General features: G+C 48.0%; 1 protein-coding gene across 2 annotated transcripts in view; it reads left to right on the plus strand.

The window, feature by feature from the left end:
* Positions 1-24,818, plus strand: part of FBXW8 (F-box and WD repeat domain containing 8) — a gene marked incomplete at both ends in the record, with an annotated part of 109,240 nt that overhangs the window by 14,094 nt on the left and 70,328 nt on the right. For both annotated transcript variants that reach the window (XM_080717439.1, XM_080717440.1), the window contains 3 exons: positions 1,029-1,133; positions 18,293-18,457; positions 22,224-22,312. In XM_080717439.1, the coding sequence (XP_080573565.1) occupies positions 1,029-1,133; positions 18,293-18,457; positions 22,224-22,312 (359 nt within the window). The remainder of the gene's footprint in view (positions 1-1,028; positions 1,134-18,292; positions 18,458-22,223; positions 22,313-24,818) is intronic.

Consider the following 24,818-nt stretch of genomic DNA (forward strand, 5'->3'; position numbering starts at 1 on the left):
AGTCTTTCCCCGGCCCTTGGTAGGGTCCAAATCAGCGCTCACACTCCATTAACGACGCCGAGGCTGCTTTCTGTTTTGAGACCGCAGCCTTACAATGCACACAACTGTTGTATTTGAGTGGTGAATTAACAATTTGCTTGCAACCAGCAAGTCACTGGTGTCAGCCAAAGCTTATTAAAAATGACTTTTACTAAGCAAGTCCCGTCGGGACGCGGGCGCAGCTCCCTCGCTCTGCGGAGGCTCAGCACAGTGAGGTGGGCAGGGCTCGGGAGGGGGCGGAGGGGCGCACGAGCACGCGGGGCTTTTTGTTGTTGTTTGTATCAAGCTCGTACTGTTTTGCGCCACCAGGATTGTCTTGACAGCTGAAGCTCTTACCTCATTTCTAATTGCTTACCCAAAGGCAGAGAGCCTCGTTTCTCTGCATTAATAATGACACCGAAGACGAGGCTTTGCCTGCCCTGGCGCTCAGGTTAACCAGCGTAAGCCCGAGAGCATTAGGAGACCTCAAGGAGGGCCGGTGTCCACCCTGCTCTGGCAGCGCTCGCCTGTTGGCTTTTTGCTCATGTTCAAGGCCTTGCTCCTTCCCCAATGTGAAAACACTTTGGTGCCCAGGGTCGGCACTTCTCCAGCCGTGGGCCTCCGTGGGCAGGGTGGCCTCCCGCTTCTCAGGCTCTCTTCTTGGCCATCTGCGGCTGCTTGCCTTCCCTCACAGTTGGGATGTTCCCTGAGACCTTGGTGCTGACTCCTCGTGTGCCCACAGCGCTCAGCTTGCGCGCCTGCTTCTGCTTGGAGCATTGTGGGAAACTGCCGTGGCTCTTACAGGGAATGGGAGGAAGATGGGCATGTGCGGGTCAGAGAATGAGAGTGGCTGATGGGTTCTGAGTTGGTTCCCCGACTGCTTTATGAAGTGGGGAGCTGCCTCCTCGCACCACCTAAGCACATCCGTGTGACTCAGAGGGCCCAAGGTGCAACGTGTCTTCCTGTCTCAGAATTGTAAGCTTGTTCTTTTTTTGTTTTTTCTTCCACAGAACGAAATGGATGATGTGCCTTTTTTTGATATCCAACTGCCTTACGAATTGGCAATCAATATATTTCAGTATCTGAACAGGAAAGAACTAGGAAGGTGTGCACAGGTAAGTCGTCTCTAACAGCGGTCCGAGATGTTCCTGAATGTGATTCAGGTGCAGGAAGCTCCTGGGGAGCAGTTCTCTTCATAGACGGACAGACCTCACACAGTAACGAGCGAGCATTCATCTCAGGAAGGCAGCCTTGAGCTTAAAGGCTTGTGTTGTTCTCTCGGACTCCTCAAGAGCTCGCTTCTCCCCGCAGCCTGAGTTGTGGCTGACCTTTGGCACTAGGCTCAAGGCTAACAATTGTGGGTTCCGCCTTTATTGAGTTCCCTGTGCTATGAATGTACTCGTAGCTTGGAATGCGAAGATGTGAGCTCTTGGTTAAATCAGGCCAGTTGTTGGGGTGGTAGCTGAGGGTCAGCCCAGGGACAGAACGGTGAAGTCTAAACATTACTCTTTTTTTTTTTTGTTTGGTGGTACCAGGGTTCCTGGAAGCCCTTCTACCTCCGGGCTACACTCTCAGACCTATTTTTACATTTTTATTTGGAATCAGGGTCTCCTAAGCCAGTGCACGCAGCTGGCTTCGAACTTGCGCGATCCTCCTGTCTCTGCCTCCCAAGCGCGGGGAAGACAAGCGTGCGCCACCATGCCCGGCTAAACATTACTCTTGAAATACCAGAATCCCAACCTGTTCGGTGGAGGCACGGAGACCTGAGACCACTGCGGGGACTGCAGAGCAGGGCTGCCCATCTAGTGCTGACTCTGGGGCGCACGCCATGGAGTGTATGATGGGAGCCAGCCTCGTGTCCAGACTTCACTGTGTGCCCGAATGGGGGCACAAGTATGGATATTTGGATTCAGGAGGTCTGGGTGCAGTCTGGTTGGGTACGTTTCTAACCAGCTGATGTCAGTGTAGCTTTGGCCACATTTCGAGAGGCAAGCATTTATGCCATTAAAACTGTGTTAGAGCTGGCCATGGTGGCACATGTCTGTAATCCTAGTCCTTGGAAGACCGAGGCAGGAGAATTGTAGGTTTGAAGACAGCCTCAGCAACCTAGAAAGAGCATTTCAAAATAAAAATTCAAATACAGCTGGGGTGTAGCTCTGAGGTCGAATTCACTTCCCAGTACCTTGCCTCAAAATTGTCTTGTTCGCAGCTTTTGGGCTAAGTGTATATAACCGATTTTTCATTTTCCTTTTCAGTTTATCTTTTCAGTTGGGAAAGGTTAGTCAAGCTAATTACCATATGTATCATGTCATATACTTAGCATTTTTGTGGTGAGAGAATTAAAAGTTTACCCTTGGCAATTTCATGTATACAATCCATTGCTATTTTGGTAGACTTCTTGAACTTACTCCTCCTCTCTAACCAACATTTTGTGTCCTTTCACTTTTGTCGCCCAGCCCCACATCCATTCTCATCTGCTCTACTGGGAATTCGACTTCCTTAGAATCTACATATAAGTAGAGTCATGCAGTGTCTGTCTGTGCCAGTGTATTTCACTGTGTAATATTCCCAGGTTCGCTCATGCTACAAGTGAGCGGGTCTCTTCTTTTCAGGCGCACTTCATTGTGGGTATGCATCGCTTGTTCTTTCTGCACTCATCTGATTCTTTATCTCGGTTATTGTGAGTAACACCGTCATGGACACGGTGGTACAGAGATCTCCTTGCCACACTGGTTTGCTTTCCTTTAGATATATATTCAGTAGTCGAATTAATGGATCATATAGTAGCTGCATCTTTTTTTTTTTGTGTGTGTGTGTGTGTGTGTGTGTGTGTGTGTGTGGTACTGGGGGTGGAACCCAGAGGCTTTCTACCTCCAGGTTACACTTCCAGACCTATTTATGTTTTATTTGGAAACAGGGTCTCACTCAGCCGCTGAGAGCCTCACTTAGTAGCTGAGGCTGGCTTGGAACCTGCGCAATCCTCCTGTCTCCGCCTCCCAAGCGCGGGGATGACAAGCGCGCGCCACCACGCCCGGCTGCAGCTGCATCTTTAGTATTTGGAGGAATGTCTGTTCTGGTTTCTGCAAGGCTGTACTGATTTCCATCCCACCAGCTGTGTTCGAGGGTTCTCTCTTCTCCAAGTCCTCTTGAAAAGAGCCATTCTAACAGGTGTTGTGGTTTTAATTTGCATTTCTCTCATTAGTGATGTTGAACACTTTTTCCGTATACCTGTCAGCCACTTTTGTCTTTTTTTTTTTTTTTTAAGAACTGTCTATTCAGGTCTTTTGCTTGTTTTGGGGAGTACTGGGGTTTGAACCAGGAGCACTTTACCTCTGAGCTACATCAGAGCTCAGAGGTCAGGCTTTTTTATATTTTATTTATTTATTTATTTATTTATTTAATTTATTTTTGGTGGTACTGGGGTTCCTGGAAACCCTTCTACCTTCGGGTTACACTCCCAGACCTATTTTTTATACTTTTTTTGTTTGGAAACAGGGTCTCTTAAGCCAGCGCGGCTGGCTTCGAACCTGCGCGATCCTCCTGTCTCTGCCTCCCAAGTGCGGGGATTACAGGCGTGCACCACCATGCTCGGCTATTTTTTTTATTTTAAAACAGAGTCTTACTAAGTTGCTGGGGGCCCTTGCTTAGTTATTGAGGGTGGCCGTGAACCTGCAGTCCTCCTGTCTCAGCCTCCCGAGTGCTAGGATTACAGGCAGGTGCTAACACACCCAGCTTCTTTACTTCTTAACCAGGCTATTAGCTCTCTTGCTGTTGAGTTCCGTGTATAGACTGATATTAATTCCTCATCAGGTGTATGGTCTACAGGTGTTTTTCCTGTGGCATAGTTGTCTATTCATTCCGCTGGTTGTTTCCTTTGCTGCGCAGAAGCTTTTAGTTCCATCGAAACTAAACCTTTTCATCTATTTTTGCTTCTGCTGGCTGTTCTTTGGGAGTCATATCCCAAAAAAGTATTACCCAACCAGTGTCATGGAAGTTTTCTTCCATTTTCTTATAGTAGTTTTATCCTTTCAGGTCTTAAGCTTGAGTTGATTTTTTATGCGGGTATGAGATGAGGGGCTGTGTGGCTGTTTTCATTCTTCTGCATGTTAGATACCCAGTTTTTCCAACATGACTCATTAAAAAGACTGTCTCTTCTCTTTTGTGTTCTTGGGACCTTTGTTGAAAATCGGCCGAGTGTAAATGCATGTGTTTATTTCTGGGCTGTTTGATTGGCCTGTGTATCTGTTTTTACTGCCAATGCCATGCTCTTTTGATGACTGCTGCTTTGTAGTTTATTTTGAAGCCAGGTAGTGCGCTGCCTCCAGCACTGGCTCAAGATTGCTTTGTCTACGCAGTCTTTGTGGTTCCATACATATTTTATTATTGTTTTTTTCCCTTTCTGTGAAAAATGCCTCTGGAATTTTGAATCTGTAGAGCACTTTGGGTGGTGTAGACTTTGTAATAACATTAATTCTTTTAATCCCAGGAACCAGGATATTATCTTTCCATTGTTTATGTCCTTTTCGGTTTCTTGCATCAGTGTTTATAGATTTCAGTCTACTGGTCTTTCACCTTCTTGGTTGAATTTATTCCTAAGCATTTTGCTTTTTTTTTTTTTTTGTAGCTATTGTGAATGAGATTGTTTTCTTGATTTCTTTTTTGAATAGTTCATTGTTAACATGTACAAAAGCTACTGATTTTTGTATGTTGATTTTGTATCCTGCAGCTTTACTGAATTTATTTATTCTAACAGTTTTTGTGTGTGTGTTTGGAGTCTTCAGGGTTTTCTAGATATAAAACCATATTGTCTGCATACAGGGACAATGTAACTTCTTCCTTCCATTCTGGATGTCTTTTCTTTCTTTCTCTTGCCTAGTTACTCTGGCCAGGACTGTCAGTATTATGTTGAACGTATGTGTGGGGTGTGGACATTCTTGTTTTGCTCCTGATCTTAGAGGAGAGCCCTCAGGGTTTTACCACTGAGTGACGCTAGCTGTGGGTGCTCAGTGTGGCCCCTCCTTTGCTGAGGTACATTCCTTCTATGCCCAATCAAGAGCTTTTTTTAATCAGAAAAGGATGCTTAATTTTGTCAAATGCTTTTCTGTATTAATTGAAGTGATCATATGAGTTTTGTTCTTCATTTTGTTAATTTGTGTCAGATTTATAGCTTTCCATTACTTTTTGCATGAGCACGTATGATTGCTGATCATTGCCTTTTGATGGACAACCCTCTTCCCTAGAGGATCCCAGAGTATCCATTCTCCGTAGCTGCCAAAAAGTTTGTTTCTTTAGTGGTTTTATTTCCATCCCTGGATTTTATAACGTGTTTTATACAGGTGTCTACATTTTCAAGAGGAAAGGCTCAGTATACTTGAGTAGTAAGAAACTACACACCCAATCCAAAGTGCCCGAGAACTGACTGATGAATACTGAAGCCGGATGCAGACTGGGGAACTTGCTGTCTCGGAGGTTCAGTGAGGTCACGGGTACAGGACAATTTTGGAGAGTTTCTGGCATTATACTGTATTTGCCAATCATTTTGCTTAATCAGTAATTTTTATACTTAAATATGAACTTGAAAGGATTTTCTTATTTGTGATTGCCACAGTATTTCTTTAGTGAACATGTTGGCAAATATTTTGTGATGTGCTCTGTGTCTTTAGAGAATAATAGAAATTATTTAAAAGCCAAAACTCACTTTAAATAGTGTGCTGAAGGGTAAAGTTTGCCCAGAGCCTATCAATTGCATTAAGTAAGAGTACCTATATTGTCTTCTTTCCCCTTGGAAATTTGATTTGTTATACTAACTTTACACATTGGCTCTGCTCCCGAGAGTTGAAAATAAGAGTGTAGCTAAATGAGTCCAAGTCCTGGATTTGAGCCTGATGCTGTTAGCTGTAGTTTTGGAACAGGGTCTAATAGCTAGCTGCTTTACACAAAGTCAGCATTCGATGATAAAATCTTCATTCTCGATAGTGAGCTGCTGTTGAAGGAATCATTTCTTTTAACATTGCTTTTTGCTCTCCTGCTTTGTACAGAGCCATGTGGCCTTCACATCTGCTGTTGGTTTTCTCATCCAAAGAGCTTATCAGTAAAAGATAGGATCTAGTGGAAGAAGAGATCCCCTTTTGGTACAGTAGGGCTGCATTCCAGGGTAGAGTGGCTATGCTGGTGCCATTATTCTGCAGGTGTGAGCAGTTGAATTTGCAACACAGTCGTCCAGTTGTCCCCAGACTTCTTCCCTTTGGCCAGCCCATTTGTTTTGTTGTCGTTAAGCTAGTTTTTAGAGCGCATGTGTAAGAATAGAAAGTGTTCTTAAGCAGAGCCCCATCCATGTACAGTTACCACGTTAGCTCTGCTCTGTAGAGCCAGGATTTTTATAGAGCTTTTACATGAAGATAACAGTGGAGGGCCAGTAGTTTGTAGAATTGGCTTTGTTTCTTCAGTTGTTAAAATAAACCTCAAAGTAATAAATATAAGTGACATTTTCGTTTGTTTCTTGTGGTGTTTTTATTTTTGAAGCAGGGAAAAAGTTGTTCTGTCATATGGAACATCCTGCTGCCTTATTTTATTTTAGAGGGGGGTTTACTCTGACTCCCTCCATCTCTCTCTCTTTTAATCCAGGCCTCTTGGGATTTTAATGCAATTGGGCCAGTTATGTGGAATTGGCACCACGGACCACATGTCTGCCCTTGGAGAAAACCTGTTTGCTTAGATCTTTATGCCAAATTGGTAACTGACTACCAGTGAGAAGCCCTTTCTGGGAGGCCTTTGAGATTTAATTATGCCACGAACACGGCTGGAGAACTGATTTTGCTTTGACTTTGCCTCCTTTCCACATCCTCTCCTTTTTTCTGCTTTGTGAGGCTTTGTGTTTTCAGAATTAAAGTCCTACGACATTACTTGGTGATCCTTGTGTACTTCTGATGTGGATCCCTCTAGATCCTTGTTGTCATTAGCGATCCTCCAGGGACATAGCATGGCAGTGTTTCATCCTGAAATGTCTCACACCGAGGCTTTTAGTAAGCTAAGTTATTCATTAAATTGTTCATTGAACAGCTTTATAATTTTATGCTGTTATACTCAAAGTCTGGGACCCCAGGGTGACAGAGACCACCACCAGACACAATAATGCAAAGGCAGGAAGGGGTTACTAGGGAACTAGCTTGAGCTGGGGTCCAAGTCCCTCCAACGCAGTGGAGTCTTGACAAGGACCCGAGTCTTTGTTCCAAGGCAGTTTTATACATTTCAGTCACTCGGGCTGTGATTTACAAAGGAGTTATCTTTAGACCAAAAGGAATCTTTGCTGCTGTTATCACAAGCAAAGGACAGGATTCTTGGTGCCTCCCCTTTGGTTCGTGCCTCCTGGGGTTAGTTGGGAGTTTTTCATCCTGACCCAGGTACCACAACTGGCACTGAACTGTTAGTTGTATTCCTGGGAAACTGAAGCTTAGGCCTAGCGTGTTTGCTGTATGGATGAAGCCTGTCACGGCCCCGCTTTGGTCCTACAATGTTCATCTTTTCTCATGCACACAGGGCTTCTGGCACTTTACAGGATAATATTTTAAAATGGTTACCAATGACAGAATTGTCGATTTCAGAAATGCAAAATTGTTTGTTTTTTACATGAAAAGTAAGTGTGTTGTTAAAACATGAATAATTCTTTTCTTTTTCTTTTTCTTTTTTGCGTGATACTGAACTCAGGGCTTTCCACATGCTAGGCAATTGCTCTACCACTGAACTACATCCCAAACTCTTTCTTTATTTTTATTTTTGAAACAGTCTTATTAAGTTGACCTGTCTCAGCCTCCCACGCTCTGGGATTACAAGAGCGTGCCACCACGCCCGGCTTCTTTTTTATTTTATTTTGAAACAGGGTCTTGCTAAGTTGCTGGGGCTGGCCTTAAACCTGTGATCCACCTGTCTCAGTCTCTCAAATCCTGGGATTAAAGGCATGTGCCACCACATGTGGCTGTGTGTGTGTGTGTGTGTGTGTGTGTGTGTGTGTGTGTGTGTTACTGAGGGTGGAGCCCAGGGGCTTTTCTACCTCCAGGCTATACTTTTTATGCTTTTTTTTTTTTTTTTTTTTTTGGTGGTACTGGGGTTCCTGGAAGCCCTTCTACTCCGGTATACACTCCCACGGGCTACACTCCCAGACCTATTTTTTAACATTTTTATGTGGAAACAGAGTCTCTTAAGCCAGCAAGGCTGGCTCCAAACCAGCGCGATCCTCCTGTCTCCGCCTCCCAAGCGCGGGGATTACAAGCGTGCGCCACCACGCCTGGCCGTCTTTTTATGCTTTATTTCGAAACAGGGTCTCACTGAGTTGCTGAGAACCTCACTAAGTAGCTGAGGCTGGCTTCGAACCTGTGCGATCCTCCTGTCTCAGCCTCCCAAGTGCTGGGATTACAAGTGTGCGCCACCACGCCCGGCTCATTTTATAAATTTAGTTACATGGACAACAGTCTCTACTTTTTTCAAGTAAAGGGCAGGAAAATGGGCATAGCGAAAGCAATAGAGGAAAAGAAGGAAGCTGCAGAGGGGAAAACCTAATGATGATAAAGTTGGTGAGCGAGAAGTAGTCGATACCAAATAGAGTAGAACTAAAGGCCCTGCACTAGGTGATGGTCACTCAGATGTCAAGGAAAGTGTGGTCTCAGGATCTCACCAGATGCCCACCTAGGAGACACTCAGACCTGAGCGTCGGTAACTGTAGCTCACGCTCTGTGTCCTGATGGCGTTTTTGACAGCCAGGATGCCCTAGCCGAGTGAGGCTGAGTGGATTCAGAGGATGATTCTGCAGACCCAGGCTGCTGCAGGGTTCCCTCAGTTCCTGATTTCAGTGTTTGCCGCCAGACTTGTCTTTCAGGGTCGTACGTGGGAGGGTCCACGTACGTCCAGGTGCCTTAGGAGTTTCTTTAATTACTTGGCTGCAGTGCTACCTTCTAAGCAGGGGTTTAGGGAAAGGCAGAAAGCTCCATAGACAGACCTGGAGCTAGATGGACATGGATGGCAAAGGCGGCGCTGCACTGAGGAGGAGGCGCTGTGGCTTCTCTGTCCTGTTTACTTGACCTGGTGTGTCTGGAATTTTTCCATAATTAAAAAGCTAGAAAGAAAAGCAGCAAAAAGGAGAATGTTTTGAATAAGAATGTAAGACTCTCCCGAGGATCACTGGGCCTCACTAAGTTGCTGAGGCTGGCAATGAAACTGTGATCCTCCCGTCTCAGCCTCCCAAGTACACATTTTATTTTTACTTTGGAAAAGAGTCTAAGTTGCTGAGGGTCTGTCTGTGTTGGTGAGACTGGCCTCAAACCTTCGGTCCTTCTGTCTCAACCTCCCAAATACTCGGATTACAGGAGAGAGTCACCATACCTAGCTCACAACCCATTTCTTTAAAGTTGAGTTTTTAAAAAGTTGGACTTACTCTTCTCATTTACGGAGGGCCTACCGTGTGCCAAGTGCCGCTCCAGCCAGCAGGCGCAGCAGTGAAGTAACTCCACATCCTGCTTTCTGGGCTCACGTCCTGTGCACTAAGTACCTCAGTGAACAGAGGGCGTTGGAGACAGCTAGACGGCAGAGGTGGTGCTAGCCGAGCGGAGGCTCTGGCGTCCTGGGCCAAGGACTGTCAAGGGCTGCCCTTCCTCTCATTTATGCACTTACTTCTGGGTGCTGGGGATTGAACTCGGGGCCTTGCACAGGGAGGGCCAGGGCTCTACACTGAGCGCATGCTCAGCCTCTGACGCCTCCAAGGAGGGCTCACTGGAGAGTTGGTTATCTGGGACGAGGACCGCAGCAGGGAGGTCAGTTGGAAGGCCGCTGAGAGCGTAAAGGCGGATCAGGACGCTGCCAGGAGGGTTGCTGATGGGTGGGCGTGGGAGAGAGACGAGAGCCAGCCGGGCTGTTCTGTGCCTCAGCAGCTGGGAGGCGAGGCAGCCACTGACTGACCGGGATGGAGCTGTGTGAGAAGCAGGGCTGAGGCTGGAGACGAGCTATTGAGTAAGCTTTGGGTTGGAGCTATTAATTTGGGGCCTTCGTCACATCAGCAGTACTGAAGCCAGGAGCACTTGAAGGAATGGTGTGGACAGACGGATGTGGTGTGGTGTTCAGGGAGGACCCCTGGCCCGTGGCAGTGACCGGAGGCTGAGGAGGTGAGAGGCCAGCAGGCCGCCTGAGGGGCAGGAAGAAGACCCCCGACGGCGCAGCGCCTGGAGCCCCAGGAGAAACGTTTTCAAACAGGAGAAAGTGATAGGTGCTGCTAAGCGCTGCTGTTTGTCACGTTGGAGGAGGGCTAAAGAGTGGCCTTTGGATTGGACAGCTGGGAGGTCATTTGCCTGGTCCTCCACCCTTTCTATCTGGCCTCTTCACAAAGATCACCGTGAAGTTTCCACTGGCGTTTTAAAAGCTTAACATCAAGCCAGGCATGGTGGGGCACACCTTTGATCCCAGGACAGAGCCTGAGACAAAATATTGCGAGTTTGAGACCAGCCTCCACAACTTAGTGAGACTCACAGCAACCTAGCAAGACCCTGTCTCAACACAGAAATTTAAAAGGTGTAGGGAGCACTGGGGTGTGTCATGGAGGTAGAATGCCCCTGGGTTCAAGCCCGTGTGGTCTGGCCTTATGGTAACATCACTTGGCTGTCTCCGCCTGGTGGGGCAGAGGCTCCTGGGCTCTAGATCTCAGATGGGAAGAGGGAAGCTGAGAGGCAGAGTATCAGGCTGCCTACGCCTGCGTGTACGGCATGTCCCCAAGTGGACTTGTGTGGACGCGTGACCCAGACAGTGCCGCCTCCCTGTTGTCCCCACCGGTCCCCTAATCCAGGCAGAGCTCTGAAGCTGGTTTTTGAGCCAAGAGCTTTTTCTCCCTTTTTTTTTTTTTTTTTTTTTAATGTGGCAATTCACAGTGGTGCTATAAAGCAACATACTGGAGACACTGTTATTAGCAAATTCTTGCAGCTGAGGCTCACTCAGTGGGGCTTTCACTGAGCAGGGCCCTTCCAAATGCATGTATTAAACCATCAGACATTTGGAAAGTTCAGGCTTGTAAACTTGCTGGATTTAATATAAGTCAAGAAGGCAAAACAATTAGGAAGACTTTCTTCTGTTTGGGTCTTTTAAAATTTGCTTGTGAAAGTTTTACTAGGTTCTTTTTGATTTTTTGTTTCACAATTAAAAGAAATTCTTAAAGGTTGTTATTTTCTTTTAAAAGAAGAAAAACACCATCCCTGTATAGTTTGCTAAAGAAATTATTGGTGCTTTTCTGTTCTTAACACCTATTTAATTGGAGGTACAATTCTGATTCCTTTTTGGAAGTAATTCTCACTTCTCCCTTTTATAAGTCCCTCAGAGAGATGGTTTGTGTATTATCTAAGATTAAACTTGATCTGGAATAATTTTTTCTGCAGAACAAACTGAGACCTGGGGTTGGCGACGTGGAGAATGCACCAAAGCACCAGCGTTCCTAGTCTAACCCGCGTGCAAAGCTCAGGCTGTGTTATCTAAAACAACGTGCACGTCCCTTGTGTAGAGACGGAGACTTCCTCAAAGTCTCACTGAAGAATTCCTCCATTTTAAAGTGGCCAGAACCTGTATGGCTTCTTTCTGCGTACTGTGATGACATGTGCCAGTTTGCCATCACTGAGCACGAGGTTTGGCTGCTCCTAAAATGTCGGTGAGGCAGAGGCTGCATCCCATGGGAGAGGGGACCCCGGTAGCTACTTTTGCACTGTAGACGTTAGAAGGTCTCTTTCTGGGGCCAGTCTTGCCATCTGACCTGATGGTAGCGTCAGGAGCCACACTCCCCCTAGCTTCCCTGTCCACCGGGAGGTAGCGCCCAGTCGGAGCCTCCAGGTACTGCTCTCACGCCGAGATGGCGGCTTGGCAGGCTGAGGTGGCCGCGGCTGAGAACTGCTGCCCTCGTGCCTGCGAGGTGAGCGCCCAATTCAGACCTTACCTGGGGCCTACAGAGAACTGGGCTTTGAGATCCTCCTTGCAGGAAGAGGTCAGGAACCAGAAAAGGTCTGGGAAATACAACTTCTTATAACCCCATCTTACAGAGAAGCAATACTTGTCCATCTTTTAAAAGCTCTGAGACTTCTGCAGCAAAGAATTCTGCTTAGTTTTGTTTAAACTGTGTTCCCTCAGTTCATTTGATCATGGAATCCATTTTCGTTGTGTGTGGTACTGGGGCTTGAGCCCAGGGGTGTTCTGCTTCTGAGCTACATCTCAGCCCTATTTTGCTTTTAATTTTTTTTTTTTTTTTTTTGTGGTGGTACTGGGATTCCTGGAAACCCTTCTACCTCCGGGTTACACTCCCAGACCTATTTTTTTTTTTTTTTTTTTTATGGTCCTGGGGTTCCTGGAAGCCCTTCTACCTCCAGGCTACACTCCCAGACCTATTTTTACATTTTTATTTGGAAACAGGGTCTCCTAAGCCAGCGTGCGCAGCTGGCTTCGAACCTGCGCGATCCTCCTGTCTCTGCCTCCCAAGTGCGGGGATTACAAGCGTGCGCCACCATGCCCGGCTTTACTTTTAATTTTGAAACAGCATCTTTCTAAGTTGCCGAGGCTGGCCTCCTACCTGTGATCCTCTTATCTCAGCTTCCTAAGTACTGGGATTACAGGCGTGAGCCACCACATCCAGCTATGGAGTCCTGTTTTTAAGAAACTTATGAACACAGCCGTTATTCTCAGGAACACAATTTGAGTAGTGCGGTCTTTGTAATAATAACTACATTTATATGATCTTTATTCTGAGTCTTACTTGTAGAATCCAAGAATGTAGACATTCTGGGATTTTTGTAAAACTTTGTCTTGGAATTTTTAACAGGAGAGGCTCAGATATTCTCAGGGTCCCAGGGAGCTCCCTGGCGCTCCATGGCACTGCCGTCTTGGAGAGCCTGTGGGCTTTCTCTGTTACGCCTTCTCTGATGCCTTGTCCAGTCCCGAGCCCCAGGGATCTGCTCTGGAATGCTGTGAGTTGTGGCTCCATCACAGCTGACGCCGGGCCATCCCTCTCTGTGCTCCTTGATTGCCTAGTGCTCAGCTCACTCTGGCACCGACAGATGGACAGACAGCGCCCGGGTGTCATGGGTAGGCTCAGCTGTGGATCATGCCTGCCAGAAATAAAACCACGGTGTTCTGTCTAGTCGAAACCGGGGCTCCAGTGTTACTGGATCATTAGCTCATTCTTTATGGCCTGACCATTTGTGATCCGATGTGGCTTTGCTTCCTGGGCCCTGTGGCTAAGATGGAGGAGCGTGGGGTGAGAATGTGGTTGTGTGGATGCCTAACTGATGTGTGGCTGTGCCCAGGTTGGGCTGCTTAATGGATCCATGTCAGTGTGGGGTGGGCTCCAGTGGCTCGCCACAGTGCTCTGTCCTCAGCCTCGGTCCCATCTTGGTTAGCTTTCTTTTTTTTTTAAATAATTAAGACGTTAATGCTCACAGATCATGTGTTGCAGATGACTTATGGATCGGAGAAGCAGCTGATTAGTAGATGGTAGCTCGGGACTCGGATTATCCGAGGGCTGGAAAACGTTCTGGGAGGCTAGGCCGGCAGTGGGCGGCGTTTAACGTGGATGGAGGCTGGAAAGAAGAATTTAGCTATGAAACTAATACTACATAAGTAGAAAGCTGGGACATTTAAAATACAAACTGTAATTGAATTTTAAGAAGTCCTGAAGAATGGTGAACACGTTTGAGGTGCTGTTGGAGGGTGGGCGCGGACAGGGAGAGACACCCACGAGCTCTAAGCTCATTAGCAGTGTTCTATTTCCCTGGCCATCTGAAATCTTTATACCTTGTCTGCCTTAAGTATGTAATAAATAGACCCCGGAGCGTTGGCAGACTAGTAGTTGAGTAGCCATGATGCCAATCTACAAGTGAAGCTGCAGACTGATTGGTGTCAGGGCCGTGGCCGTGTCTAGTGGTAGAACACCTGCGCGGCACAGGGCAGGCCGCGCCAGATCCCCGGCACCGCGGAAAAGCAAACAGAAGCCTCGGTGTCTGCTGGGGTCGTTCTGTTCCTGCACTTGACAGCCTGGGTATGGTGGGTGTGGAGTTCTGAGTCCCGCATTGAGGGGAGGACACCGTAGAGGCACACATGTTAGGGTGCCTTCAGAGGGTGTAAGTGTGCAAACTAGTCATGACTGATGGTGGAAAGAAATGGGCACTTTAGACCAGTGGAGACACGGCTGGGGGAATGTGCTGGCCGCCCTCAGCTCCTTGAGGGGCCGTGATGTGGAAGGTGGAAGCCAGGGCCGTTGGTGGACATGGTTTCAGTATAGCGGAAGGAAGCGCGTCCTAGTAGTTAGGTCAGACTGGTCTGGGGGGTCAGGCTGCCTGGCCTCCAGCCACCAGGGCCGCTGTGAGGAGCCTCTTGCAGTGAGGAGGTGCCCGGTCAGTTGCCAGAGCCCCTCTTGGTTACCCCTCAGCGTCAGTGTGGCACTAATGTTTAGGAGAATGACCGAACTCACGTTTACCACTTTGTACGTAACGTGCCTGTGCCCACAGGAAAGCGACTGGGCGATGCGCGCCTTGTCACAGGCGGGACTTGAGGTACATCTGAGTGTTACATTGGCCAGTATCACTTTGAGGTGCTTTTGGTGGAGGAAGCTATTGTAATAATGGTTATTTATTTATTTATTGGGCTTTACTGGGGATGGAGCCCAGGGGCATTCTACTTTCGAGCTACATCCTCAGCCCTGTCTTTTATTCTTTATGTTTTGAAGCAGGGTCTCACTGAGTTGTGGAGGGCCTCACTCAGTAGCTGAGGCTGTGCGCGAACCGCGATCCTCCTGTCTCAGCCTCCCGAATGCTGGGATTACAAGCGTGCACCACCACGCCTAGCTGGTTATTTCTGATATAGCTTGCTTGAGATGAAAGTTAGAAATTCTGAGACTGAGACAGGCTGAGTGCTTAGTTTCTGACAAACTTTTACCTTCTAAGTTTTAGCCTCTTTCTGGGTGTCGTAAGCCATTTTTGTTCCTCTCTTTTGCTGTTACCTTCTCATGTTAAATAGGTATTTTCTAACATGCCATTTTATCCTCTTTGTTTTTTCACTGATTTTTTTTCTTTTTTCCTTTTTCTTCTTTTCTTTTTCTTTTTCTTTTTCTTTTCTTTTCTTTCTTTTTTTTTTTTTTTTTTTTTTTTTTTGTGGTACTGGGGATGGAACCCAGGAGCATTCTACCTCCAAGCTACATCCCCAGCTGAGGCTGGCTGTGAACTGCAATCCTCCTGTCTCAGCCTCCTTAATGGCAGGATTACAAACGTGTGCCACCATACTTGTCTCTCACTGAATTTTTAAAAATTGTTTTCTTAAGGATTGTCTGGGGATTACAGTGATTATCTCAATTTAAAACAATCTAGTTTGGATTAATACACACTTAATTTTTTTTTTTTTTTTTTTTTTTTTTTTTTTTTTTTGGTGGTACTGGGGGTGGAACCCAGAGGCTTTCTATCTCTGGGTTATACTCCCGGACCTATTTTATATTTTATTTGGAAACAGGGTCTCGCTAAGTTGCTGAGAGCCTTACTTAGTAGCTGAGGCTGCTTCAAACCTGTGCGAATCCTCCTGTCTAAGCTTCCCAAGCACTGGGATTACAAGCGTGCGCCACCACGCCCGGCTATTTTTATTTTTAAAGAGGGTCTCACTCTGTTGTGGAGGGCCTTACAAGATGGCTGAGCCTGGCTGTGACCTGTGATCCTCCTGTCTCAGCCTTCCAAATACTGAGATTATGTGCATGTACCACTTCATCTGGGCTGTTTGAATGCTGTGTGTGTGTGCACACGCGTGCGCACACATGTACAGGTACTACTTTTCTGTTTCTTTGTATGTCTCACACTTTGTCAAAAATGGGACATTTCAGCCAGGCGTGGTGGCGCACGCTTGTGATTCCCGCGCTTGGGAGGCGGAGACAGGAGGATCGCGCAGGTTCGAAGCCAGCCGTGCGCGCTGGCTTAGGAGACCCTGTCTCCAAATAAAAATGTAAAAATAGGTCTGGGAGTGTAGCCCGGAGGTAGAAGGGCTTCCAGGAACCCAAGTACCATAAAAAAAAAAAAAGGGACATTTCAAGAATAAATAATGTGGCAACTTTGGAAATCAGATTCTCTTACCTCTGAAGAATTGTTGCTTTGGGTTGCTACTAGCTGTTGACTTCCCTTGACTGACCCTGGCCTGTCTTCTTTATCATGAGTGCTTGTGAAGTTGGCGTGGCTGGCTAGTGGTTGGGCAGAGGCTTCCTCACTCCACTGATCCACTGAGCCGCGGCCTTGCTGAGGTGCTCCTTGTATGTTGGGGTGCTCCTACACCATCCCCGCAGTCTACAGCTCTGCCTTAGTCCTCGCTTCCTGCCTAGGCAGCACTTCAAGGCTAGCTAGGACTGAGATCAGAGTCTTGTCAGGATTTTTTTTTCTGGGTACATGCAGATGGCATTCTGATCTCCCAGAAATAGATCAGAAATTTTCAGAGACCCTGTGAGCATCTCATTCCTCAGTTTTTTTCTATCTTCAAATTTGCTTTATATTTAAGCCTTTTGTTCAGCTTCTCATTAGCCCCAACTGGCAGTGCCTCCTCAGGTAGCTGTAGTGTTAAATTGATTTAACATTTTTATTTATTTATTTTTTACAATACTGGGGATGGAACCCAGGGGCATTCTACCTCAGCTACACCCTAAGCCCTATTTTTTATTTTTTATTTTGAAACCGGGTCTCACTAAATTGTGGTGGGCCTCACTAAGTAGCCGAGGCTGGCTGCAAACATGTGATCCTCGTGTCTCAGTCTCCCGGTTACGGGGATTACAAGTATGTGCCACCACACCTGGCCTCACTTAATTATCTTCAGCAATGCCCTGGAGATGGGACAGAGAGAGCCTTAGGCCAGATCAAGTACAAGCTTTGAGAATAGTGCTTCCCAGCCAGCTGTTAGACAGGTTAGCACCTGGGACTTGGGGAAGATCTGCAGCTGTCTGGCTGCCCCAGTGGCTGCTGGGCGGCTGCTGGCTTTTACATCTTCTACAGTTGTGAGGCTGTTGGTTTTCGAGGCTACCAGGGAGCTGAAGGAGGAGAGGGGGTAAGTGTAACTCAAGTGACGTGCAGATCACAGTTCTCACTGAGATCTAGCCATGTTTCTTGAATCCATGCCCCTCAGGCTGTTTCCAGCCTTGTGGTAATTTCCGGAGCCTGGGCGCTCACTTGTGAGTGGTTTTGGCAGTGTTCTTGTTGCTGTTATGGAGGAGCAGATTTTCAGAGGTTTTGCCATGCTGCAAGTTAGCTCCCTTTCGGTCTCCCTGTGCGGAGCACCCGCAAGCAGGGAGGACGGCTGCGCATGTGCTCCGCATGCGCTCCGCATGCTCGCTCTGTCCCATGTTCTCTCTTACCTGTCTCTGGTGTCTCAGGGCAGCCTCAGGAGAGTGCCACGGAGCAGCCCCTGTGAACACTGGCCCCCGCTCCCGGTTGGTCGGCGTGCGTCTTGGTGCTGGGGTGGGCGGCGGGCACGGAGCGCGGTCCTGCTTCGCCAGCACCAGACACTCTGGCAGCTTCTCATCTTGCAGCAGAGCGCATCTTTTGCAGTCTTGCCACCTTCGTACATTATCCTGTGATAAAGTAAATCAGTTGTTCCTCTCCATTAGGTTGGAAAACAAAACATAGCTAAAAGAGCCATTTCCTTTGGGTACTGTTGGAGTTGGAGCTTCAGACCAGAGAGCATTAATTTCCCTTTACCAGCTCTACAGTCTCGGTGAACAGCTTGAACTTAGTCTCAGAGATTTCTGTCCATATATTTAAAAATCTAACTTCTCACATGTAACATAAACTTGAACTTTTATATGACCAAAATTTTTACTTGTAGGTATTTACTTTTTCAGTTTAGAGGCGATCAGTCTTACATTCTATAAGATGGAAATACAAGCGTTGTTGATTAAGAAAAAGCTTCTGTTCTGAAGAGCTGTGTGTGATTAAGTAGCTAACTGCCATGTTAAAGTTTATATTTTTTGCATTTATGTATTTGTGCCTGTTTTTCTCTCTCATTTGTTAGGTAGCAATTTAACCAAGCAGGCTTAAATGTGATATTACATGGTGGTACAACAGTTTTGAAATCTTGAAAGATAAAACTGGAAACATTTGCGTGTATTTTTTTCCACCTCGGAGTGTTTTGTTAATGAGACGATTTATACTGCCATAAACCCAGGGCAGTAATATAGGTGTTGATTGATTTTTGGATGGCAAGGGGCCTCTCTAATTGCAGCGTTTGACATTTGTCACTTGTGCCGTTGTAGGTGAGCAAGACGTGGAAGGTGATTGCAGAAGACGAGGTGCTGTGGTACCGGCTGTGCCAGCAGGAGGGGCACCTTCCGGAGAGCAGCATCTCGGATTATTCTTGCTGGAAGCTCATCTTCCAAGAGTGCCGAGCCAAGGAGCACATGTTACGAACCAACTGGAAGGTAGGCAGTGGCCTTAGCGTCACCTGTGAGGACTCGCGCGCCAGCCCCCTCAGCGGTATGGGCGGAAGCGAAGGGAGGGGTGTGCTGCGGAGCCCTGCCTGAGGTGGCAGGCCACCCGGCACCCGCTTTGTTCTCTAGACCTGCCCCTTTTTTCAGCCACAGAGTCTGAGAGCATCCTCCTGCTGTCCAGGACAGGGAGGCTGGGACTGGGCTGCCTGGCACTCTTGTGTGGTAAGGGCCGCTGGCGGCCTGCTCGGCGCAGCCCCCCTTCACCTTCTCTCCTTCCCTGGAGGGCGCAGGAGAAGCAGCACCCACACACCCTGGGAGCAGCAGCGCCATCGGGGAAGCTGGAAGAGGGAGGGAGGGAGGCCACCACGCGTTCCTTCCCTCATGCGACCCACGGGCCTGCTGCCTGTCACTTAGAGGTCTCCACAGACATGCTGGGTCTCAGCTAGGGACTTGCACAGAGCAGCGTTTCTGCAGGAGCCCACTTGGGAAGCCTGTCACGCGGAGCGGAGCGTGTGAGGCGCTCCAGGTGGGGCATGCGTGGCGCTTCTTTCCCGCCTGGGAAGCAGGACGTGCAGGTGTAGAGGGCAGATCAGAACTCTCCTGGCCCGGAGCGGTCGATCCCAGCAGGCTGAGATGAGCACGCTTCTGCTCATCACTGGTGGTGACGTGCTGCTCGCGGGCGCGCTGTCCCTGGCCACTCGTAACTCGCCTGCCTCTGGTGTGCTTGATGGGCAGCCTCACCAGCCGCGGCAGCTCGGGTATGGGCGCTCCCGGCTCAGGGTCCTTCAGTCCCGGCACCGGTGATGGCCAGCTTGCTCTTCGTTGGGGGCTGTCAGAGCACTGCAGGATGCTGAGCAGCGTCTCTGACCTCTCCCCTCTCGGTGCCCACAGCATCCTCCTCCTTCCCTCAGTTGTGATGACTTGGAATGTTACCAGACATTGCCAGAAGTCTCTGGAAGGCAAAAGAGCCCCTGGCCGAGAATCACCATTCTAAGGAGAATCAGCATAGCCATTTTTCCTTAGAGAGTCACCCTGCTCTGATGTTTGTTTGCATCCGCAGCAGAAAATAGGCCCATTGTCAAGGGATCCATTAGCTCTCTTGCCTGGTTGGGTCTCGTGGTGGACTTGGGTGAGAGAAGGCAAACAGGCTTGGCAAAGACGGGGCCAGGGGAGAGGGCCGGCCTTGGGGGAGGGTGCTACGTAAGGAGAGCTTGAGAGCTGGGTCTGCTGGGCCTTGCTGTCTAGAGAGGAGGGGTACTTCTGAGACCGACGAGCTTGCGGGCTGGGGACACTCAGTGCCCCGACTTGAATTTGGAGGTCAGACTCGGAGAGAAAGTGGCAGCCATGGTCCTTGCTTCCTCTTTGCGGTAGAAAAGCAAGCCAGGAAGGAAGACGGCACCGCCTAGTTTGGCTGGAGGTGGCAGGACTGAAGGTCTCGAAGACCCACCTCATAGCATTTGGCGTCTGCAGACAGTTTACAGGTTCGCTGAATGTCTGCTGGTTTTCTAACGTACAAAACCACAGGTGCTCAATGAATAGGTTGTCCACTGAGGGGGCTTGTTAGAGCTGCGAGCCCCCAGACGAAGACTGGAGCGTCTCCAGCCTGTTTCCTAACACTGTTAACATTAGTACATGGGTGAAATTTTAAGTGATGAGTCCTTCATTAAATATAATGATGGGATTCATTTTATAATTCAAGAATGAAAAAATTGCACATCAAAACATGAAAGGTATTCAGCTGTGGTGGTACACTCTGGTAATACCGGTACTTGGAAGGGCAGAGATGGGATTGCAGGTTCAAGGCCGATTTCGGCAACTTAGTGAGGCCCTCAGTAACTTAACGAGACCCTGTTTCAAAATAAAAAATAAAATGAGGCTGGAGGTGTGGTTCAGTGGTAGAATGCCCTTGGATTCAATCCTTAGTACCACTCCCCCCACACAGAGGGAACATTAGAGCAAATTGCTTAACCTCTGCATGCTACTGTTCCTCATAGTTAGAGTGGGCTGAGAGGATGCTCCCCAGGACTGCGCAGGGAAGACCGTGGCGGTCCACGGAGCTCGCCTCTCAGGCACGGCTGGCTCTCGGAGCTCGTAAAGCTTTGCACACAGATTCTGTGGGTCTGTCCTGTTTGTGGCTGACTTCGAGATTGGCTGGACAGGTGACTTGGCATGGTATCTCTTAAGCCTGAGGAACCTCAGAAGGGACTCAGGAGTTCTCAGGTCCCTGCAGATAGGGGAAGGGCTGTGAGTGCATGAACTGCCCAGGCTTGCAGTTTAGTGCTGTCCTGAGAATGGCTTGGTTAAGGCCTGGTGTGTGCTCTGCTGGTGTCTGCAGAGCAGTCCAGGGTCTACAGCTGGAGCATCCATGGGGCTGGAGCTCCAGAGGCGAGGAGGTGGCTGCAGGACAGGCAGTAAGTGCCAGGCGCACACAGGTTTTCACCTCAGGCTCTCTCCTTCTCTCTCCTTCTCTTTCAGTACCTTTTTCCTCAAAAAAGCCCTTTTGTTTAGGGCTCAGGCCCGTGTTGTCCAGGGCTTTGCCTGGGCCCGGGCCCTTCCCTCCCTGTAGCTCCCCTCGCTGGACAGCTCCTCTTACACATGTCCACTTTTGTCCCTCAGCTGTAGACTTGGCCCTTTGATTAAGTTGTGATCATTTTGCAAATAATCTGCCCAGTTTCTGAAGTACAGCTGCTTAATAAATGTTGATTTTAATGGGATGGGTGCCACCATCTCCTTCCCAGTAATAAAGTGATAACAGCAGCTGCCACTTGCTGAGCCTCATTGTGTCCTGGCATCGGCGCTGGTGCTCAGGTACACAGCCTCTGAGCTGAGCCGGGCCAGCAGGGCTGAGCTCGGGCTCATCCGATTCTGAAGCACCTCTTTATTCATCTTGCTACTTCCCACGTGTAAATACTTTGTATCACTTCAGATTTCTTTTATTTTTATTTTAAAAATAGATATCTATTCTGAGTAACAAATTATCATGATAAAATAATGTAAAGGCCTGGCATGGTGGCGCATGCTTGTAATCCCTGCGCTTGGGAGGCGGAGACAGGAGGATCGCGCAGGTTCGTATGGGAGTGTAGCCTGGAGGTAGAAGGGCTTCCAGGAACCCCAGTACCACCAAAAAAAAAAAAAAAAGTAAAAGTCACAAAAATGCACATAGTGGAAAATATAGTCCTTCCCCCTCCTTTTCACTTATCTCATATCTCTCTGCAGGAGCGACTCAAGTGTAGGTTTTAGGGTTGTCTTAGAAGACTGCTTCTGTGAGACCTGACCTTTCAGTTAGAAAGGTCCACTCCTCCCTTCCCACCTGATTTGTATTTGTATATGGTTTTTAATTTTAATCTTCTTATAAGCATTAACAGACAAAGTGTCATTAAGTACTTTCCCTTTGCTATACTGAACTTTTTAATATATGTTAGTACTCTTTGGGTACCGTGACTACCCGCAGGTTCCTACCAGCCGACTGGATGATATTTATTTACATGCACAGTTTCTGTCCTTGAGAGCTTGAGGGCAGGGCCAGCATCTCACACGTCCACACCTCTGTCTAGTTCGAGGTCTTCCATGCATGTGTACTAGGGACTTACTTAACAGTTCAGCTTACTAGTTGTCACCTTTGTTTTTTGAATGCCCAGGTAACTTGACTGCAGTTCATGCTGTAGAAAACGGCTGTAAAATGTGGGTGAAAGTGGAATGCTTTGTCTTTGGGCTATCCCATGAACAGTATAAACTGCATCCCCCTTTCCTTACACAGAACCGCAAAGGCGCCGTGAGTGAGCTGGAACATGTCCCTGACACGGTATTATGCGACGTGCACTCTCACGATGGCGTTGTCGTTGCTGGGTAAGCAAAACCACTTTCATTGAATGCTCTTCAGCCTACGGTCTTTCCTCGCAGACCGCCTTCTGAGCCCCCGTGGCCTTCCCTTCCCGTGAGAGCGTGACTGTCCTCCATTAGAACCAGGTTCAAGACAGAGCATCTCTGCGACTCTGTTCCCTAGGATTGAGGGACGCGGCGGCGAGTGAGAGGAGTGAAGGGCAGGAGCGTTCTGTGGTCCATCTGTCTCAATATGTCTTTCCTGGCTTTTAAGTCACGCTCGTGGCACGTTATGTTAGATTTTCATTAAGGCAAACAGCTCGTATTTTATGAAGACATAAAAAGTCAGGCAAGAATAACAACTGTTGGCACAAACAGGTCCCATTCTTATTCTCTGTTCTGAAGCTTTTATTATGGGTAAGGGCTGCGGCCACACGTAATCTTCCTTCCCCACCACACAGTATGTATTTGGTATTTAATTTGTCCAGAACTAGGCTCTTTATATGTCTCCATGGTCAGGAAGTTTAATTTTAGCTTCCGTAGATTTCTTGGCTTCTGTTCCAAAGACCATTTCCATGAATTCTTCATGTGTTGCTACAGAGGCATGCTTACGTATTTCTTTAATGTACAACAAGAAGGCCGATGTCCGATGTCCTTTCTGGACTAGGAAGATGTCTTGAGTGCTGTCTCACCATGAACGTGAACTTGCATGCTTTTACGGTCTCCAGTTGTTTGCAGGGTGTGGGACCAGAGCCCTTGAGCTTCTAGGTGTGCGTGGGCTTTGGCAAGAGTTGCTGAAGGGAGGTTCTGCCTGTAGAAAACCAAAATCAAGAACCAAACTTGGACTTAGATAGCTAGTAATCGCTGAGTCTTTTTCTTTTAAAAAATTATTTCCCTGAGTAGTATTCTTTAAAGAACATAATTTTAATTGAAATTCCAAATAGATATTTAATTTTATTATTATTTTGTGTGTGTGTGTGGCATTGGGGATTGAACCCATGGGCATTGTACCTTTCAACTACACCCCAGCCCTTTTTACTGGGGTTCCTGGAAGCCCTTCTACCTCTGGGCTACACTCCCAGACCTATTTTTTACATTTTTATTTGGAAACAGGGTCTCCTAAGCCAGCGCGTGCGGCTGGCTTCGAACCTGCGCAATCCTGCCTCCCAAGCGCGGGGATTACAAGCGTGTGCCACCACGCCCGGCTGCTCTTTTTACTTTTTTTTTTTTTTTTTTTTGCGGGTCTGGGGATGGAACACAGGGGCATTTGACCTCCGAGCTACACCCCCGGGTCTCACTGAGTTGCAAAGGGCCTCACTAAGTAGCTGAGGCTGTCTTCGAACCGCGATTCTAAGGTCTCAGCCTCCCAAATGCTGGGATTACAAGCGTGCGCCACCACGACCGGCTGCTGAGCTCTTAAATGCAGGGCGCTCCCCATTGCTGAGCTCTTGAATGCAGGGCGCTGTCCCCCCATTGCTGAGCTCTTGAATGCAGGGCGCTGCCGCCCCTCCCCCCCCATTGCTGAGCTCTTGAATGCAGGGCGCTGCTCCCCATTGCTGAGCTCTTGAATGCAGGGCGCTGTCCCCCCATTGCTGGGCTCTTGAATGCAGGGCGCTGCCCCCCCATTGCTGACCTCTTGAATGCAGGGTGCTCCACAGACCACATCTGGGAGTCGGTGGTAACTGCATCAGGTATTTATATCATCTGGCTGAAAAGAGTCTGCTCAGGATGTAAGAAGATGCCGAAAGAGTCCTAAAAAAGATGAGAAACGAAGGAGAGACTTTACCCCACATGGCAGCCGGTTGTGGCTTTCTTATCTGGACGTGGAGCTCCTGAAAGGGAAGGCAGGCCTCCAGCCAGGTGCCAGGCTCTCCCTCCCGGCCTCCCGCTCCCTGGGGCTCTGTTCAGCATTGCAGATCAGGCTGCACAAAGCCGGGCAGAGTTTTGTGATCGATAAGATGAAACTTGAGCTCTGTGGGTCAGAGAGGCTCCTCGTAGCTCCTCTTTCTAAGCGAACCTCACATTGATGGCTTAGCATGCGATCCTTCAATCTTGCTTGTATGTAGAGCATCTCGTGTTTATCATTAAAATTTTATCTGGTGGTTACGAGGCTTGTTTTCTGGGTCAGATCTCGAATCCCTTTTCATTTGAGACAGCGGTGTTTGTGGTTACCTCATTCCCAATCAATGTTGTATTCACCAGGCTCTGCTCTCCAAGGGGCCTCTTTAAGAGACAGCGCCGCCTCACCTTGCTTCTCTTGTTTTACTGGCGTTTCTCTTATTTTCCATCATCTCTTTTTCTCTTTCTTTTACATAAGTGGCATATGTTCAGGGGCTTAGTTTTAGGTAACTGTAAGTTATTTTGCATTTAAACCGATTCTCTGTACTTGGTGGAGAGCAAGGCTTGCAGGATCCCACCTCTCCACCTTCTCAGTCCTCTCCAGGTGGGAGGGGAGGAACTGAGCTGGGAACGGAACCCAGGGTGTTCTGCCTCTGAGCTGCGCCCCACCCTATGTTTTATTTTTATTTTATTT

The sequence above is a fragment of the Muscardinus avellanarius genome, assembly GCF_963383645.1.
Source record: "Muscardinus avellanarius genome assembly, chromosome: 21".
Taxonomy (NCBI): Eukaryota; Metazoa; Chordata; class Mammalia; order Rodentia; family Gliridae; genus Muscardinus; species Muscardinus avellanarius.